The sequence below is a fragment of the Drosophila nasuta genome, chromosome 3, assembly GCF_023558535.2.
Source record: "Drosophila nasuta strain 15112-1781.00 chromosome 3, ASM2355853v1, whole genome shotgun sequence".
NCBI classification, from domain to species: Eukaryota; Metazoa; Arthropoda; class Insecta; order Diptera; family Drosophilidae; genus Drosophila; species Drosophila nasuta.
In genome coordinates, this window is record NC_083457.1 from 638325 (window position 1) to 659590 (window position 21266).

Here is a 21266-nt window from a genome sequence, read left to right on the forward strand (position 1 = left end):
ACTTCACACACACACACACACACACACGCACACAATCATTTACGAGTCCAACTCATAAAGGAGAGCACGGTACCTGCTTTGATCGGGGCATCGTCGGGTTTCGCTTCGTTGTCGTAGTCGTTGTCGTCGTATGTCGTTCCTCCTCCCTTTGGCTTGCTTCTTTCATGCGTGTGTGCGAGAGTGAGCGAGTAAGTGAGTGAGTGAGCGATTGAGTGCGTGTGTTCTGTGTGCGTGCCCGACTGCGTGTGTGTGAGTGTGCTGGTGAGAGAGGGTGAGTGCTGCGAGCGTACTTATAGTTAGCGCACGCGGCGAATTCATATCATTCGTGATTTGGCTCTGACAGTGAGAAGAGCACAGTTTCTGGTGCCAAACAAACAAAAACAAATACATTCACACACACAAAACACATATACTCGTTTACGCTCAAGCAAAAAAAAATTTGTTGCTTCAAAAGGATTTCCACAGCGCAAAGGATACAACTACTCCGCTCAGCTCAATATAAAAACGTGTTGCAGTCACTCGCATCGTATCATTTCTCAGCGACAACTCGTCACAGTCACAACTCAACAACTCACTAAAGGAAATAAAAAAATATAATTATTTGGTCAAAAAACCAAACGTGAAACTTGTGACAAACCAGCAACAAACCAAATACCTCAACTAAAACGCATAACTAGCAAAAAACATAAATAAATTTAAATAAATATAAATTAATTGCAACTACCTCATTTTGTAAATCGTGAACTTTTGTAAACTGTGCAAAAACTACCTCAAAGTACAAAGAACAAAAAACATCAACAAAAACCAAAAGTGCGCGAAATTGTTTACGAATATCGCAGCTCAAATGAAAATTTGTGTTCAGAACTGAAAAAAAAACATAAAAACTCTACTGAAAATACTACAAAGTTAAGTGAAGTTTAAATTGCTGCAGTGAAGCAAGGACATCATCACAGTTATGGCTATATCAATGCTGCAGGACGCGCAAACACGAAGTAAGTAATAAAAAAAAACAGCAAAAGTTATAAACAATTAAAAAAATAGCAAAAAATTCAGCAGTTTTCTGCAATTTGTGAATTATAACACAAATTAAAGCTCTCATTAAAGCGCATTAAAGCACAGAAACCCGCACACTCAACTCACACATATGCACGGCAATAACGACGTCTGAATGTGCCCAAGTTAACATTAAGCGCCATTTTGGCAACAGCCAACACACACTCAAACTCTCTCACACACACACACATACGCTTGCGGCGCACAATTAAGTTTTGTTTACAAGTTTTGTTGGGCAGCAGCAAACCGGCATTTAACTCGTTTAACGCAACGCCCACCAAAACAAACGACAACTGAGCGCAAAAGCGAGAGAGCGAAAGAGTGGGAGAGTAGACCACACACACACATGCTTCACATATGTGGTGCTCTTAAGCTTTTTGCTTTGCACTCTCTTCGCTTAAAGTATTCATTTGCTTGTCTCCTTCGCACACACGTGCTTTGCCCTTTGCCTTTGCCTTTGCCTTCGCGCCTGCTGTGAACTTTAAGTTGAAAGTTGAATTTTTGCTTCATTGCCCGGCGGGCAACTGACCAAATAAAACTGTAACTGACAGCTCAGCATGCAGTGAAATTGAAAAGAAAATAGGAAAGGTTTTCGTTTTATATCTTTACTAACTTGCAACACTTTTTTGTTCTGTTCTTTTTCTTTAGGCCTGGCAGCCGCTTTAGCTGGCATCAAACGCGAGGAAATCGTTGTCGATCGCTCCATGTCCCTGTCACCGCCCATGTCCGCCAACACCTCAGCGAGCAGCCCGGTAGCAGCAACAAACTCCCACAACCACTCCCACTCCCTATACCCGGCCATGGGCCTGCAACAGGCTGCCGCAGCATCCGCCTTTGGCATGCTGTCGCCCACACAGCTGCTGGCTGCCAATCGGCAGGCGGCCGCCTTCATGGCACAGCTGCCGATGAGCACACTAGCCACCACACTCTTCCCCCACAATCCAGCGGCGCTCTTCGGCGCTTGGGCCGCACAGCACCAACAGCAGCAGCAACAACAGCAGCAGACTCCGCTCCCGGTGCCCGGCACACATCTGCACTCCCCGCCAGCCAGCCCACACTCGCCAGTGCCCAGCAGCGGCAAGCATCCGTTGAGCTCGCCCAACAGCACGCCTCAGCATCATCATCATCACATGGGACTCGGTGAGCCAGCAAAGAAGACGCGCAAGCTGTCGGTGAAGAAGGAATTCCAAACGGAGATTAGCATGAGTGTCAGCGACTTGTATCACACACCCGGGGGTCCCATCTCGCCACCCTCCAGCGGCAGCTCGCCCAACTCGTCGGCACATGAGGCCAGCACAGCCAACAACAGCACCGCAGCGCCCACAGCAGCCAAGGATCCATCCCGCGACAAGAGCTTCACGTGCAAGATCTGCTCGCGCAGCTTTGGCTACAAGCATGTCCTGCAGAACCACGAGCGCACCCACACCGGCGAGAAGCCCTTCGAGTGCCCCGAGTGCCACAAGCGCTTCACCCGGGATCATCACCTGAAGACACACATGCGTCTGCACACCGGCGAGAAGCCCTATCACTGCTCCCACTGCGATCGCCAGTTCGTCCAGGTCGCCAACCTGCGCCGCCATCTGCGTGTCCACACCGGCGAGCGTCCCTACACCTGTGAGATCTGCGACGGCAAGTTCAGCGACTCCAATCAGCTGAAGTCCCACATGCTGGTGCACAATGGCGAGAAGCCCTTCGAGTGCGATCGCTGCCACATGAAGTTCCGTCGGCGCCATCATCTGATGAACCACAAGTGCGGCATTCAATCCCCGCCCACGCCAGCTCTCTCGCCAGCCATGAGCGGTGATTACCCCATGGCTGCCGCTGCTGTTGCAGCTGCCTCTGCAGCCCTCGAGTCCTCCACACACAAGTTTGCGGCCATGTGCGCCAGTTATGGCGGCTCCGAGGAGTCTGTGGACCTGGCCAAGAGCAGCATGGATGAGGATGCCCCACTCGACTTGTCCGAGGATGGCGCCAGCTCGGTGGATGGCCACTGCAGCAGCAGCAATGCTCGCCGCAAGGCGCAGGACATTCGTCGTGTCTTCCGCCTGCCGCCACCACAGATCATGCATGTGGCCAGCGATATGCCCGAGCAGACGGAGCCCGAGGATCTGAGCATGCACTCGCCACGTTCCGCTGAATCGCATGACCAGCAGGATGACATCGATCTCGATGAACTCGACGATGCCGCTGCTTTGTATTTGCGCCAGCAGCAGCAGCAGCTCCATTAAAACCAGCTCCTGCACCTCCAAAGAAATTGTAAATACATATAGTACTATATATATAGCTATATGAAGGGCCAGTGCTCATCAGATGAAAAGCTGGCGGGTAAAAACGTTTTCGGAACAGGAATTTATGCTAAGTACAAGCAAAAACCAATTAATAACACACACAAACACACACATAACATAAATACGATAAACAACAAAAATTATTAGTCATTAGCAAAATGAATTGCACATAAATCAAAAAATTCCTTTAACAAAAAATTGTACAAAATACGCAACTAAACTAAGAGAAATTTACTATAAGAATTTCCCCTCCTCTCCCCCTTTACAACCCAGCTAATATTGTGCCATTTTAATGTTGTAGTTTATAGTTTAATTAGTTTATATCTTTCAGTTGTTGTTCTGAGATTGTAAATAGCCAGCGAAGCCAATTGTAAATTATACAGCGCTCCCCAAAAACTTAAACAAAAACACAAAACAAAAACAAACAAACAAAAAAACTAATGTAAAACCAATCAAAAGCAAAAAAATATTATTTCTAGTTTTAGTTATTATTTTGGTTTAATTTAACAACCACTTTATTATTCTCAAAGAAAATGCCAATGATTAAAACCAATCGAATCGAAAATCAAAATTAACTTTAAGTTATGCAAAGAAAAAATAAATTCTTTAATTAGTACGCCAATTGTTTTGTTTGCCACGAATTATGAATTTTATATATATTTAAAAATATTATTATTTAATTTAATTAGCCTAAGTCATTTTTATTGCATGAATCTCGTTTTATTGCAATTATCATCAATTATTATTAGTCATTTCTTTAGTTCGCTATTTAAATTGTATTTAATGAACTGCTAGTGACACATTTAAAAAAAATAAACTTAAATGAAAGCACGCAACAAATAAAACAGAAAAATACAGAAAAAAATAATTATTTTCTTTTTATTTTACTTCTTTTTATTTTTTTTTAGTTCTAAAATGATTTGACTTCCATAGTTGTAAAACTAAAAAAAATATATTAATATAGCTCAATATAAATCGTAAAATATAAAGCATAACATTTAAAAGTTAAGTCGTGAACCAAGTAAACAGGAAGAAATACTATAACCGAATACCTCCAATACCTCTATGTAAAAACAATTGTTGTGATTGTTATTAAGCAACACACACACAAGCACACACATGCATACAAATATACTAACTAACACATACGCAGTTCGTACACATAACTTAAACATATAGTTATATACATATATACTATACAATAACAATTTGGGCAATCGTACAATTCAAACTGAATTTATATACAAATGGAAGATAAACCAAATTTAAATCGATATCGAAAGTTATATACAACACGTACAATATACATATATAGCAATTTTTATGCATATTTTTTACGATCTAAGTCAAACGAACGATTTTCAAAAACGCATTTCTAAATCACATATATATTATATAAGTATTTAATACCTTAACTAAATCTCAATGTATATAAATCGATCTGTATATAGCCTATATTACTGTATAAACAACAACAACTTACACTACATATTAATTTTAGTGCAATCTTTGGTTTTGATTTATCGAGGTGCAGAATTCCCTCGATGCATTTTTCGTTCGCTCGTTATTTGAACAAAACAAAAAACAAAAATCACAAACAAAAATGCAACAAAATATTGTGTAATTTTCTTTGTTCATTCAAGTGTATGGTATACAAGTTCCTCAAGATTAAATAATTACAAAAAGTAAAGCCAATAGTTAACGCATTTCAAGGCCCCCGCCTCGGACCTGAAATCTGCGCATTGTACACACACCTCACATGTTTCATATGAATTATGTATGTATATTTAATAAAAATAATATTAACTATGTATAATCGTATTTAAGTGTACAAAAAATATCATCTATAAATCGTATTTAATCGTAATGTCAATTTAACTGTAAATATCTTAATTAACCATTAAAATGCTCAATATGTGCAATATAAATATTTAAATATAGTCGAAATAATAACAGCACTTATACCAAAAAGGAAAAACATAAATATATATAACAAACTATTAAACAAGAAAACTAGCAAAATTAATAAACGGAATTAAAATTAATTGCTAATTATTTAAAAATTATAAATGTACATCTAAGGCATGCGCTGCTTTGCATATTGATTTTCTAGTTTATTGTTGTTGTCTTTTCAAGCATTTTAAATATATTATAAACAAACACAAACACAAACATTAATATTACATTTTAAATTTAAATTATTCATTAATTTTTAAATGCAAAATGAAACCTCAATGTACGAGTAAATCTATTATGTTTATGGCGAATTGTGTGAATACAAAAGCGAAATATATATTACAATATTGTGTTAAAAAAAAATGAAAGCTTCGTTTTTAATCAATAAATGTAAGGGGGCGCCTTCATCACCTCCCCCCTTCCCTTGCTCCTATAAAATTAGCAACTGGCTGAGTTCAACCCCAAACCAAAAACGTAGCTCAAGCGACAACGGGCGACATTATATAAATTTTTAATTTATGCAAACGAAGCCCTTTCGCATTATTTTACATTTGCCACGAGACGCCCCACTAATGCCATCGTCGCCGCAGCGGCACAGCCCACAACTCCCCCCTCCCCCTCTCGCTGCTCCTCAACCCCAACCTCAATCCCCATCTTCAACCCCAAACCTCGTACTTTTTGAATTTTTACGCGGCGGCGACAGCAGCAGCTGAGCGCAAGACGTGAAAATATATATATGTATATGCAAGAGTATATGTATGATTTTTTTGTACAAGCATATATATACGTACATATAAAAAACGCGCGCCTCGCGCAGCCAGAAAATGTCACAGTGTTTTTCCCATTTAATCTCCAGCGAGCAAACAACAAAAACAACAACAGCAGCAGCAAGAGCGACCCCAACTCCAACTCCAACACTCCCACAACGGAAAAACCTTTCAGCCACCCAACAGACGCCTCTTTTCTTTGTGCCCCTTTCAACAGCAGCAGCAACAGCAACACCAACACCAACAGCAACAGCAGTCGCCGAAAAAGGCTTCGCTTTTAGCAGAGCTCTTGCTCTATGTACAAAATGGCAGCATGTATTACATAAAAGTCGTCTTATGTCCTTACATAGAACCAGGCAGCCCTCGTCGTCATCGGCGTCTTCAACCGTTCATTGGTGGGGGGTGAGGGGTGAGGGGCGAGGGGAAGGCCGGGCGAGGGGGAGTCCTGTGCTGCTTATTAGCATTTCAGCCTTTCTTCGCTGAGCGGCAGCGTTGCCTTTCGAGTAAATGATTTAGACTTGGGTAGCCAGCATTTTTTCCAAATGAGTTTACGAGTGTTTGCCTGCAAGGATTTTTGTAAATACCCCGCAACAGTTGTCAGTATTTTGAAGCATATCAGCTATTGACCACAATACTTATTCATTGTTTAGATACTGCAATACATATTTTATTAATACTGATTATGGTATATTAACATACCAAAAATTGTTTAGCTATAAAAATTGTATTATTTAAACGCATTCTATTTTATTTTTTATTATGTACTTTCATTAGATTCTAATAAATTACTCATAATAAAATTATTAGAATTTGTCAAAGCTTTTCAAGTCTTTCACTAATTCTCCATAAAATTGTCATACAACTTCTGCAAAGAATTAATTTATACTCATCTGCAATATATCTATTTCATGTTAGCTAATTTCTTATAAATTTAACAAATTACAGGGTAGCTTACCTTTCAGCCACGGCAACGTTCAATTCCATTCTCATTTGGCGTTGTAAGAAAGTATAAAAAAGGCAGTCGAAATAAATTTTAAAGGCTTCTTCGCCAAACCGCCAAGCGTTGCTCATTATTCAAATTGAAAAATTATGATTTGCGCTCAAGACTTCCAAGTCCGAAGTTCGCTGGCGTCCAGCGAACCAAGCGAATCTAATAAGCTGCCTCAAGTGCAATAGACTATGGCATGGCGGGGTTGGATGTGGTTGGGGTGATGGAGGGGGAGCTGGGAGTTGGGAGAAGGGGCAGCTGATGCCGCATTGGCTGCTGCTTTCATTACCCTGCGGCCATTCGCCTCAATTAAATGGGTGAAATTATGAGCCTTATTAATATGGTAGCGTCGCTCGCTTTTTGGCAGAGCATTTGGTAAGTCTTGGAGGTTTCGGGTAGATTTACTGGGCTTAGTTGATGTTGAATAATTGCAGCTTCAAGCACTTGAGAGCGGAGTTTTCAAAATCGCGCTTTTTCAATCTGATAAAGCCAAGTTTGATCGACTGTGTGATACCCGCTACCGATTATGAAAAGCAAAACAGTGAGGAATTATTGTTAATATATACTAAATTTTAATACTAAAAATTGTAGAATATACCAATGTATATCTTATAGTCTCTAAAATCAAGGTTTTCATTATTATTAAAATATACTAAATTCAAATACCAAAAATAGTAAAATATACCAAGACATATTTGTGTTAGTATATCTCTAAAATCGAGGTGTTCATATGGTCAGATAGACGGACAGACTATGCTATATCTTCTCGATTGATGACTTTATGAGGATGAGGATGTACCTTCTTCTGTCTATTCGTGATATGTCATTTCCTACAAAGTTATAAAACCTTTTTACATATGGGTAGAGTTCTTGAAAAACACAAAATAAATTCGCTGCCGGCTATATGAAGAGTGATAACAACAAATGCATAATACTGCAATACTTTTAGTGCTAAGAATAAATACAAAGAAATGAATAAATGCATATAATATTACACATCGGACTACTTTCCTTTCCTTTAATACAGTTTAAGCATTGTTCATTGTTGCAGCAAACAATAAACAATGGGAGCTAAGAAGAAAGAGAAGTAGAAGGGGTTTGAACTACATCAATCAAGCGCACAATGCTCAACAAATGTTGCAACAGGATCAGTGAAATATACAACAAAGGGTTAAGCCAAAGAGAGAAAGAGGAAGCGAAGGAAAGAGAGCAGTATAAATGGAATCGCCGCATGAATGAACTTAAACTAAAGCCAATCTTCAATGTTGTGAATTGCCCTTTGCTCTGCATGAATTTCGACTGCGCAAAGACATGCAAATTTTTGGCAACAACACACACAAATACACACAGACAGAGGCAGAGGCAGAGGCAGAGAACTGCCGCAATTAGCAGACAGCGGGAAGGGAGCAAAATGGAAAGGAAGGGAAAGGAAAGGAAAGAAAAGGCTCTTTGACTGTAAACGATACCAGTTCTCAATTTCCACGCTGGCATTGCGAATCTCTTGGCCAACACAGCGGGCATAAAGGAGAAAGTGGCAGAACCTCAAGGACATTTGAACGCAGCGTGTTGCAAAAACAAACACAAAAAAAAAGAATATTTAGCAAAGCGCCTGAGGAAAGAAAGCAAGCGAAAGTCTCATTACAATTTCACAATTTCGCAATTTCACATCGGGAATTAACGTTTTACTCCTTTACGCTTGTGCTCATAATTTAGCTAGCTTCGCGCTTATCAAGTCAACCCCATAAAGCAGAGTTAGAACATTGAGAAAAATAAAACAACCCTCTCCGCTGCCAGTAACAACGGCAGAGAACAACAACAACGCTAGCAGAAGCGCAGGCAGCGATAACGACAAACTCATTTGCATACGAAGTGCTTTCGCTTTCTCTGCCATGTCCCCTTCTTGTTGTCTTTGCTTTTTTCTTTGCATTTGCGTTTGCTTTTGCGAATGGCGTCGCAGCACCTGCTGCCTTTGTGTGCGAACGAGTCGACTGACAGTGGCATCGACCCAATGCTCTCGCTCTCGCTCTTGCTCTCGCCCTTGGCTTTAGTCAAAGAGTTTAATGCTGGGTGAACACGACGCGACGCAACGGAACGCAACGCAACGCGACGGGTTTCGTTTCGTTTCCTTGCCGCCGTCGCTGCTCTCTGCCGCTGTTCTGCTGATGCTGCTGCTCATTATCAAGCAAGCAGCGTAAAACTCATTGAGACGTTTGCAGCCCCCACAAGCAGCGCCCCCCTGATTCTCCTTTACTCGTACATTCTCCTGCTTTTAGCTTTGCCTTTGACTCATTTTGCCTTTTTATTTGTTTTTCTCAAGTTGCACGAAAATCAACGTAAAAGCGAAATGAAGAAAATTTTGTTTAAAAAAATTACAAACAACCCCTTTGGCTTTGTAAGGCGACGGAGACAGCGACAGCAGAGGATGCTACCAAGCAGCAGAGACTTGGGGAGGAGGGGAGAGAAAATGAGGAAACGCCAAGGCGAAAGCAAAAGAAATGAGCGTATATTATTCATGGTATTAATGTCGCAAGCTTGCTCAACACGATGGCCTTTACAGGGAGCGGGGAAGGGGATGGAGACGCTATGTGTGGAGTGCGAAACGCGCGGAGCTAAGTATTCGATTGTGGGGGTGGCACTTTTCCCGGTTGGTGCTACGATGCGCAGAATTTAAGTTTGCAACGTTCTCCAAGTACAAGTGCTCAGGTTGATGAACCAGTTGAAAGGGAGCCGACAGATACTGCAGGGGTAGAGGAGGGAGTGCAAGAGATGACTACAAAAAAAAGAAGCAAAAGAATATTTCAGCTTATCTTGCGGCTTATACTCAAAGGCTTCTTCGAAGAATTTGGTATTCAGCAAAGTCTAGGAATCCTCTATTGTAATCTATAAATTATGAATCATTAAATATATTAATAAGAAGATAAGTACATAAAAAAGTTAAGAAAATACGTAGAATTATTTTTATCAAATTAATTTAAATATGATTTAAATTTTCTTACTTCTGTATAAATATCTACCATCCGCTTATATTTATGTATATGTTTAGCTTGATCTAAGCAAATATTTTGCAAATATTGTCATCTCATTTTGTTCACAACAAACTCAGAACTAGTACTCATATACCAAATCAATGTAAATTACTTTTGTTTCAACAAACATGTAAAACTAACAAGTAAGAAAGTTACAGTCGAGTGTGTTCGATTGTGAGATACCCGCTACCCAAATTTATAAAGCCAAAATAATGCGGTATCATTTTCAAAATATACCGAAAATACTAAAAATACTAAAAATATACCGAATGATATGTTTGGTATATCGATATAGTACACCATTCAAAATATACCATAGACGGCACAATATACCAGATTGTCGGCCAAAGCAACTCAGACCTCTAGTAAGTAGGCGTTTTTGTCCATACAAAAGTATTTCTTTAATAACTTCCACAATTTTTATCTGATCGCAACCAAATTTTCAGGAATCATAACTACTATAGTAATTATTGTATAAACCAAAATTCTAGCTTTAAAATTACGCTTGTTATTCGATTTTTTTGATTTGCGGGGGCGGAAGTGTGCGTGGCAAAAATTTGAAACAAACTTGATCTGCGTGCAAACATAACAAATGCTGTCGAAAAAAAATTATAGCTCTATCTCTTATAGTCTCTGAGATCTAGGTGTTCATACGGACGGACGGACAGACATACAGACGGACATGGCTAGATCGTCTTGGCTGTTGACGCTGATCAAGAATATATATACTTTATAGGGTCGGAGATGCCTCCTTCTACCTGTTACATACATTTCCTGCCGGCACAAAGTTATAATACCCTTCTACCCTATGGGTAGCGGGTATAAAAATCCTATATAGTAATCTATAAGTTATAATATTAATAATCATTGAAGATTAAAAACGATTAAGACCTTGGTATTCAGTATTCAGTTATGTCTAGGAATCCCCTAAATGAATCTATTAATTTTAAAGCTTAACAAGTAAATATAAAGAACGAGTGTGTTTAATACATAGATGTTAGTCAAGAAACTACCTTGAATTGCTAAATTAATTTAAATTTTATTTATACAAGAAATATTATTTATCAGTTTGACCTATGTCAATCAAATTACTTTCAAAATGTTCCCACGTTATTTTATGAAAAGCGCACACACTCACACCTACTTGCAGACACCACTCACTACCCATATCCCATATCAATTTCCATAACATGCAAATAAAAGCACAACTCTATCCACCCATTCAACCACCTCTCTAAACAACAATAATGCCAATTCTATGATAAAAATGTTGATGATTACGCGAACATTAGACAAGTGCCTCCCACCGACAAAAAAAACCCACACGATGACACACAAACGCACCCACTCACTCTGACACCCCGATTTAAACTCAACATTCGCCCTCTCATATGTTTCCTTTTATTTGCCACAAAATTTCGACAATTTTGGACAAATTTACATGCATAAACCGCGACATGGGCGGCGGAAACGGCAGTTGCCCGACAATAAATGGCATCCCGTACTAAATGTGCCGAGAGTATTCGACTAAGAAATACCCTGCACATGAATATCACTTCTGAGAAGATATTATTAAATAATATCTGACAGTCCGTTTGTCCATTCACTTATAAAGAGTTCTGAAGGGTTTTATTAACTTTTGTAGAACATAAAAATAATTTGTTTTTATGATATTTTTAAAATAAATATTTAAAAATAAACATGTTTTAATATATTAACCAAATGGAGTTACTTCTAATTTTACCATTTCTGCATAAATAGATTAATTTGAGGAAAACAAATGTACTAAGCATAATATATTATATGAGTTTTTAGAGGAATTAAAAGACAATATTAACAAAATAGAGTTGTAAATTTTCTTAATTTCGTTACATCAGAGTTATGACTGATTACAATTCAGAGATCAAGTCCCTTTTAATATAATAAATACCCTTTCATTCTATATGAAATGGAAGTCAACAAACCCTATCAAGTTTTTCACAATACAGGGTAAGCAAACGCAAAACAATTTCCTCGTGTATTGCATGCTGTCCCGTGGGTCGCTTAAAGGAAGGCATGAGGGAACATTTTTCCCCCTTTTTTTTGGCAAGTTGCCCAGAAATTTGTTTAGAGGAAAATCAAGTGAAAAGCTAGCGAATAAAAAAAAGCAAAACGTTTGAAATCATATGCATAAGGTGCTGCCTAAAGGGGTGTTAGGCGAGGGGTAAGTGAGGAGGGTGTGAGTGTATGAGTGTGTGCTTCTTGACATTTCGTGATTGCATGTGTGTGAATGGGTGAGTGTGTGTGTGTCTGTGTGTGGAAAGTGAGCTATCAACAAGCTATCATTCACTACACATATGCGAGGGACTTGCTCGCTTGCTCTATCTGTGTATGATAAGGGTGTGCATGTGTGTGTGTGTTAGAGTGCGTGTGTGTGCGTGTTTTGCAAACTGTTGATGCGATTTAAGCGATTTGTTGTGGGTTTTCTTTCGCTTTTTTTGTGGCTTGTTTATATTTGGTTTGGCGGGTTTTTATGCAAAACCAAAAAGCGTAGTATACTTTTCAGCATATGCTGCCATGTGAGTGTCTGTGTGGGTGTGGGTGAGTGTGAGTGTGAGTGTGGGTGTGTTTGGGAGTGCTGTCAGAGTTGCCAGAGGTCAGTGATTGTTTACGTGAATGGGCGTGTCGAGAGGCTGTCCTTGTTGTTGCACGGCACTTTGGACAGTTGATTCAATTATAACCCATGTATGTATGAGTCTAAAAGGATTTGCCAGGATATGCCACTAGTAGTACATTATTTAATAATGTTGGATATACTTTCATACTCTTTGAGCTGCCCCTAATGGGTTCTTCTAATTCGGTTAGGTGGACACACATTATGGTTCGCCTTCTCACGCAGGACATGCGTGTTAGCTTAAGTTGAGGCTGAGCCTTTTACTGGCCAGCCTTTGAACTAATTTGCAGCGAGATACTCCATGTGTGTGTGTATGTCAGAAAGCCTAATGCAATTTCCCAAGTACATCAAAGGACATACAATAATCCAGCCAAGGACTTGCAGGGAAGTGAGAGGACAGTGGCCACAAAATATGCAAAGCGCAATTTAACAGGGCAATAAAAATTTTTAATTACCTCTCATATCCGGCAAGTGAAGTTGCAGCCAGGATGAAAGTGCTATCCTTTTAATAAGCAGCTCCTTTGCATAACAACAAGGAAAACATTAATTAAAATGCAGACAAAACGAAGAATCAGCAGCAAGGAGCAACGAAGCCAACGACACCCAAGTAGCGAATAAGCGAATTAACAGAGACCAGGACTTTGCATAAATGAAAGGATAATCAGCACATCAGCCCAGCAAGGATATCAACAACAACAACAACAACAACGACGACAACAACAAGAACAAAATGGCGTGCAATTAACATGGAAATGATTCTGTTTGACACCAAATCGCAGGCGACGTTTTCGGACAAAAGCCAAATGGCGCCCAGCATGGAAGGGGGTTAAATTAGCAAGGATCGAGGGCAAGGATAAAAGCGCGTGCGGACTAAAGCAGCCGGAGAATGCAAAAGGACACGCCGTCAAAGGACAATGCAGCGCATAATTTAATATTGCCCATTAAGAGCGGCCATTAATGAGCGGACTTTGCCGCTTTCTGCGCCTGCGCCCAAGTTCGCATCCTTCGTCCTGTGTCTTCGTCAACGTCCTTCCCCCGTCTCGGCGCTGCCATGGCGAGTAATTAAGTTTATGCGAAGTACAAAATTTAATTTCGTTTGCCACCCTTTTTGCAGCGCACATCCCCTTGGCCAAGCGGACGCTGTTGGACAACGGGATGCGGGTTGCGGTGCAGAGTGCGGTGCAGAGTGCGGTGCGGAGAGAGGTGTGGAGCGGTGTGTGGCAAGGGGGTCAGTTGGCTTTCATTTTGTGAGCGCTTTTTGGTTTTAATGCCTTTTGAAGTATTCGTCGTTCTACGGAGCTTGCTGTAAGCATCTTAACGGCATCATTTGGCGCCGGTTTGCGCAGGTGGCAACGCACTTTTCTTTTCTGCTTCTTCTTCTTCTTCTTTCCCTTTCCTTTCTTTTTCTTAATGTACAATTTACTTTTCTCTCTTTTCTGCTGTTTTTCTTGCTGCTTCTTTTGATAAAGATGGTATTATATGCATGTGGGCATCGAGGGGGGTTTACTTTGCGACTGTGGAGCCTGTTTATAATTTTTAATTGGTGTTTGAAGTGTGCTTTTAGGGGCGGAGAAACTGTTGCCAGAGCGCAATTTCGAAGTGAAGCACGGTGTTTTTGTGGAATGGCGCTTTCAAGTGGCTGAATCTCCTATGAAGCTGTTTGGCCAGTTATACTTGGCAACACATAATACAATTTGAAACTTTAGCTACGGTCAAACGACATACAATCGAGTATTTACTAAGAATATGTAGACTAAAATAGTATTACACTTTAAATTAGATATGGAATATAATTAGAACTTTATGGTCATCACTGCAATTAAGATTTAAAGGTCACCTAGCATACAAATACATATATTGCGATCGCGAAATACTTATTAAAGAAATTGTAACCCAAATATTCTATTTTGATAAAACTCGGTAATTTTGTAATTGATACTCATTTTTTAAATGCTATGTTATTTAAAATCGAGACATGTTATTATGATTTTAAATTTTTAATTACTTTTATTTTTATATATTTAATTTTCGTAAAAGTGTCAATAAATTCTGTGTCCGATTTTACTCAAGTTATAATTTCTTGAACCTTGTTGCATTCTAAACTCTATATTTCATAGGGTCCTTAAGCACCCATAGTACAGGAGACAATCAGAAAATATAGTCAGAGGTATTTAAATCATCTTGATGATAAAAACTTCTGGACAATATCGATTAATTTCGACGGTGAAATTGATTGCACTGAATTTTTGAATACTCTTTTTATTGACTACAAAGGATAGTCTTAATAATAATATACAAATAATCTAATAATAGATTACATATTTAGCAATATCTTCAGGTTACAAGATAACAAAAACTTTAATTTTTCTTATTTATTATTTCATACTAACTTTTTTTTTCTTGATTGTTGTAGTGATTCAAATTCTTTATTTCTCACATGCAGTTTTTAAAATTATATTAAATACACTTATAATATACAACTACTGCTCATTTATTTTCACACCTAATTGCTCTCATTGTTTGTTGTTGTTTTTTGTGTTGCTTTTAAGCATCTTGCAGGTTGCGCATTTCTATCGGCATTCAAAAAATGCTCTGCTCTTTGTGTTGGGAGAGAAAACAGAGTTCGTTGTGTGTAGGACAGACATATTGCAAATCATAAATCAATAATTTCCAATAAATCCAAAGGATTCCCATCCACATCAGCAGCAGCAGCAGAAACAGCAACAGCCACCGGAGCCCATCAAGCATCGCATATTTTTCAAATTAAAAAAACCGAACGGAACAAAAAAAGAAAAACATTTCGCTCTGCTGCCGCGTTGCATAATCAGCTTCAGTCAGCGTCGCTGCCGCAGTTGGCATCGCTGCCAGTGCCACGCTTCCAGCTTCGCGAAGCGCATAAATTAAGTTAACCCCTCGCAGAAGCGACATAAAGAAAAAAAAAATGGAAATAAAAAAAACAACTCGCGTCTGCCTCATTTTTTCAGTGTTCATCTATTTTCTGTTACCGTTATGTATTTTGTGATTAACTTTTGTTTTGCATGCAACGCTGCGTGCTTTTCCACTTTTTTTGTGTTGCTGCTTCTGATGCTGTTTGCAACCCATTCATCTCAACCCTTTGGCTGTTGTTCGTTACCCTGCCAGCCTTGTCTGGGTAAGGTTTTTTTTTATTTCACCTCGTCTAGCATCTGATTTAAGTATTTCTGCGAGTATTTTTTTTTTTTTGTTACCAAGTTTTATGAATTTTGAGTTTTTTAAGCGGATATTACGGGTAGTTTTTTTCTGGACTGTTATGCCATACAGGGTGTCTGGTAAAAGTTTATGACGCATCGTGAATAATAATTTAATTTTAAGGGAAACCTTATTGAAGTCATACACAACACAAAACACAACATTTTACGGAACAATTTTCAAGTGTATCACTACATGATAAATAAACATTTAAGCAACACGAATTTTATAAACGAAACAGTTTATAAAATATATAAATTTTAAATTATATAAGTAATATAATCACATAAATCAAATTAATTCGTTATGAAACATTGTTATCATTTATAATTTCTATCTACCAGCTTATCGAAGATAGCTTTTTCAGTATGGATCGTAACATAGGTCTGCATTTGTACTACAATTAATATACGGTTATCTCTATTTATTTTATTTAGTTTTAGACACCCTGTTAAACTTTCTACAATCAACTCTTTTTTTTACATCACATACACGTATACTTTTTGCTCAACCAAATCAATCCAAATTATTCTGCCCGAGCACATGCTGGAGTACCCACGTTTTTTTCTGTCTCCGGCTGAAAAGTTTTTAACCCTTGCTGAAAAAAATTACATGAATATTCACTTGTCAAATACAAAAAAAAAAACTAAACTGTACCGCATAAAAAACGTGGCATTTGGGATCTGGTTTGGAATCTGTCTGGGGTAAGTTTAGAACTTGATTTCCGAAATCCCAACAAAATGCAAATTAAAAGTGAGTCGATCGCAATGAACTTGTGGAAAACCCTTTCGTAGAGTGCCAAAAGGGTTGTCCGCAGCCGCAGGACTCTCGCTGTTGTCTGGGTAACAAAAACTGGAAAGTAAAAAATCTAAAAAAAAAAAGTGCCGAGGGTTGCGTGTGTTCGTCGTGTGTCCTGCCAGGCACAGTCTCATTTTTTTGAATATATAATTTTTTTTTACTTTTACTATATGCAAATGCCGGCTGCAAGCAAAAATGAAAAAAATAGAAACGTAAATTACACCCAACACAAAGATGGATTTATAAGCGGGATTTTTGAAAAGGGTTTTCGGGTTTGTCTATTGACTTGCCTGCAGTTTTGTAGTTTTTGCTATTTTCAATTTGCATACGACAATAATACTTGCTTAGGGACCAGGCTGGCCGCACACGTCGAAGGATGAGGCATGCAATTTTTTGCACTCGTCGGATGCGCCTGGCACACGTCTGAGACAGTCTTTGAGACTTTGAGGCCGATGTTGCGGCTGCAGGATTTGGCTAAAGACATTGACATTTGCTTTGTTTGCGTGGCGGTGGCGGAAATTAGTTTTCCTTCAATGAGCTCATTGCCTCATTGGGCGTCTCATTTACGCCTATTAACATTTTTGACAGCTGCTCTAAAGGTGAGATGCTGCCTCAAAGGCTTGGCATCGGCTGTTGCTCTCACTGCTCCTGACAGCTGCCCAATGGCGCCGGTCTCTTCCATGTCCTGCGGCGTTTTCATTTTTTTTTCGTTTTTGTTCCTCTTTTGCAAAAAGCTCGCCTGTTGACCCGCCCTTCTGTAACAGACTTCAGCAAACCCCGCAAAATGCCTTGGGCAAACAGTTTGCCATGGTCAAGTTGACGGGGCAGACGACACATGACCAAACACAGCAGCAGGACACACACAGGACAATGCAGTTTACACAGCTCCACGGGCTGTTTTGCCACCTCCACTCGCCTTCGATTTGTTTTTGCAGAAGAAATCAGGTTACTTCCGTGCCACACTCACATGAGGCAAATATTGACAGAACTACACACGTGCACAGCAGGTAGGCGAAGCAAAGTTAGATGTCCTCTTAGTCTAACTTTAAGTTACCCAGTAAAGCTAATCAACATTTGAATCAGCCATAATAAATTTTAGTTTTTAAATATATTATATTTTTGTTTACTTATTTCGAATCTCCAATGTCTTTTTACATTTACATTGATATTTATAAATCAACAAATTAAAAAAAAAGTTTTTATTACAAGCAACCTAAATTTGAGAATGTTAAATCTTACTTTGATAATTTCAAATCTACGTTCAATTTTTGAATATGGGCATAAGAATTAATAATTGAATTTAGATCTTGAATAAAAAATTTATCTTTTCCCTTCAATTTTTTCATTATTTCATTGTGATTCAATGTATTCTTTTCTTTCTAAATCTCAGAATTTATTTTTCAATATGTATATTTTAGTGATTAACTATTTATTTAGGTTGTTTACTAAAGAAATGTCGTTTTTACCCAATGACCTTTGAATGAGAATTTTATATGATTCAAAATTTGAGATCTTATAATAAATTAAATTGATATACTCTATTAAAATAACATTTTAGTTTTTTATGAGTTTTGTGCCGTGCTCTTTTCGTTCAGTTGTTATACCTTTTCATTCAATTCTTACTGGGTACAGTAAAAATTACGACTTGTGCTCTAGTCTAGAGGATATCTAAAAAGCTGAGCATACTTTCGTGGGCAGCTCTAAGGGATGACAATCACAGACGCAGCCATGGCTTATCTGCCTTATGGGAGATGAGATCTATTCAAAAAGAAAGAGTTGTATTGTGAGTAGAATCTTGTGAGGTTTTATCACTCATTGAAAATCATGCAAAACAATGCATTTGAATGGCAGATACTTAAAAGTAATTGGAATGTCTTGCATCTATGTATTTGAGATGTAATCCGAAATGCGCACACACGTATTATTATTATTTCAATCCCCAATATTTTCAAGTGTACTTTTTTTTGAAGTAACATTTGCGTCTTTTATAAAAAATATTTTGTCACAGCTTCACTGAGTTGTCTCATTTGGGTGGCAAATTTACTTGCACGGGGATTTTTCTTAAGGGCCCTTCTTGTTTGCTGACTTTTGGTGACGTTTTTTTCTGCATTATTTCTTGTCAACTTTTTTCTTTTTCCACTAATTTCATCTCACTTTTTTTGGACGCGTGGCGGTACTGTAATTGACGGTGACTTTTCATTAGGCATCCAGGCAAAAAGAAAGGATGCGCAGCAGCAGTAGCAGCAAAAAAATTTAGAGAGCTACCCTTAAATTAAAAAAAAAGTTGTTAAAAAAAAGCTGCGTATGCCTCGAGTTTCCTTTCCTACTTCGATTTTTTTTTGTGGACCTCAGTCAGGGTCGTTGGCGGAAGTGCGCGTCTGTCCTATTTTTTTATCCTAACTCTCATTGCCAGCGGCCTATTTGAGACATGTTCCGGAATGAAAGAACACAGCATCAAAAAAATTGTTAAAAAAAAATCGATGAAGTAATTTGTATTTAAGCAGCTAAGGAAAGGATGGGCTTCAAATTAGCCGAACGCAAGAGTTGAGATGTGGTAAAGATTTTGTAAGATTTTGTAAAAAATGAAGAGATTTTAGGGGCAACAAGTAAACAGACTTATTGATAAACAAGTATGAAAGTGTGCTCGGCAGTTAGATTCCTGATACTCATTTGAAGAACAACTCTGTGCGCTATTCATTTAAAAAATAAAAATATGTTATACCAAATGTCATATTTGGAATATTGATATACATAGTAAAAAAAAAAATAGTGCTTTGTATTACACATTTTACTGTTAGTAAATATTTTTAGACGGGATAAATTACTAATTTTGGGTTTACGACAACGGCTTTCTTGAATTGATAATATAATATTAATAGGTTTTAATATATAATTCTCTCACGATTATGCTCCACCATTGATTACATAGAGTTGAACTGTAATTAAGCTAATCCAAATAAAATGCTCTTTTGATTGCTTTAGTTAAATTAGAGGCTCTACCACTGACCTTCTATTCTACATCCCCTAATAGCAACTTGACTTCAATTAGAACCCGTTGAGCGTTTCGACAGTCGCAAAAGCCAGCTAAAAAAAAAATTGTACCCCTCTAGTAAAAAGCAGGCTCAGATGTTGTCACAAATACTGCGCAACTCTGACGCATTTTTTTACTCTTCTCTTAAATATAAAATTACACTATCAACATTAAGTTTAATACCCGCAAGTGCGGAAGGGTGTGGGAGGGCGTTAGACTTGGTACTGGAGTTAAAGTTGGAGTTGAGGGAGAGATGGCAACTTTTTGTTGAAGGAAAAACGTTTTAAGTGCCGAGAACCCGCGCGCACACAATGAAAATGGCCAGGGTTGTCGTGCTGCCATCGGGAGCAAAACAACAAGCTGAAAAAAAAAATTCAAGAAAAAAATGTGCCACCCTTCGACGAAGGCAGCCGCGAAAATTTCTCTAGCTATTAAAAAATGTAAAAGCGAAAACAAGGAAAATCGCGCGTGCAAAGCAAAAGTAGAAAATTTGAATAGCGTCGACTGCGACGGCGACTGAGGCAGCGACAGCGACTGAGCAGCAGCGGTAGACAGCGTTTGAAATAATGTGGAAAATTTTGTTGTACCATCCTGTGGGCTTGCCCCACTCCCTACCCCCGAGCAGCTCATTTGCAAAGGGTGAATGAAATTAAGAGAAATGAGCAGAGGAAAGATATCGCCGTGGCAGCAGCAGCAAAGGATAACAGCCAGCGTTGCGAGTCCTGATGAATTAAACGTGGGGGTAATGCCACCCCGGGTAACTTTTTCTTCGTTTTTTTTCATCCTTCGAGTCACCCACACAAATACACACACACACACACACACATAAATACATACATATACTTTTACATGCCAGTTCAATTTCCTCATCAAACATGCTTTTAATTTTAAGAGCGCACGTCGAGGACATGCACAGCACCCCTTGCCACCTACCCCTTCCATACAACTCGCCCCCGCTCGGCTGCCTAAGACAGCCAGGCAGCCAAGCAACGACGAAGATGTGGAAGAAGACGACGACGACGACACCAAAAGCTCATATCAGAAGCCCTTTCGTCTGCAGTTCTCATTTGAGCCCCATCTCCGCTTGAGTCCCCGCGGAAGGGGTTGGAGTTCGTTAGCTGATGCTGCCGACTGTTGATCGATATTTTAATTTTATTTTTTCGCAATTTTCCTTTTTCTCTCTCCTCCTCACATTCCCCTTTCTGCTACAGCTACTGACGCTTCTTCTTCTTCTTCATGTTGGGATGCGTTTCCTTAGCTTTGGCTTTCGGCTTTTGGCTTTTTCTCATTTGGCGCTTTGATTTTCCTGCCAAGGATGTTGACGATGATGTGGCTCTTGCCCTGACTTGGCATGGTATGTTGCCTTTTGTTCATTTGCATTTGCCTCGTTTTCATTATGAGCCCATCGTCGCCCCCAATAGTCCTTATATCGTCCTTATACGGCTCCCCATCCCTCTGCGGGCCTTTGTTATTAAGTT

The 21266-nt window shown here is 39.0% G+C and overlaps 1 protein-coding gene and 1 long non-coding RNA gene across 2 annotated transcripts; one reads left to right on the forward strand and one right to left on the reverse strand.

Annotated features, from left to right (window-relative positions):
* The first annotated feature begins 335 nt into the window (after positions 1 to 335).
* On the forward strand, positions 336 to 4006 carry LOC132792914 (protein krueppel). The gene is made up of 2 exons (XM_060802452.1): positions 336 to 992; positions 1702 to 4006. Exons 1-2 carry the CDS (start codon positions 956 to 958, stop codon positions 3279 to 3281), a joined length of 1617 nt encoding a protein of 538 aa, XP_060658435.1. The 5' UTR covers positions 336 to 955; the 3' UTR covers positions 3282 to 4006.
* Positions 4007 to 16475: 12469 nt separating this feature from the next.
* Positions 16476 to 16854, reverse strand: LOC132792572 (uncharacterized). Its single transcript, XR_009633023.1, has 2 exons — positions 16617 to 16854; positions 16476 to 16557 (listed from the first exon to the last, which is right to left on the reverse strand). It is a non-coding gene; the product is annotated as an uncharacterized LOC132792572 (long non-coding RNA).
* Positions 16855 to 21266: the final 4412 nt, after the last annotated feature.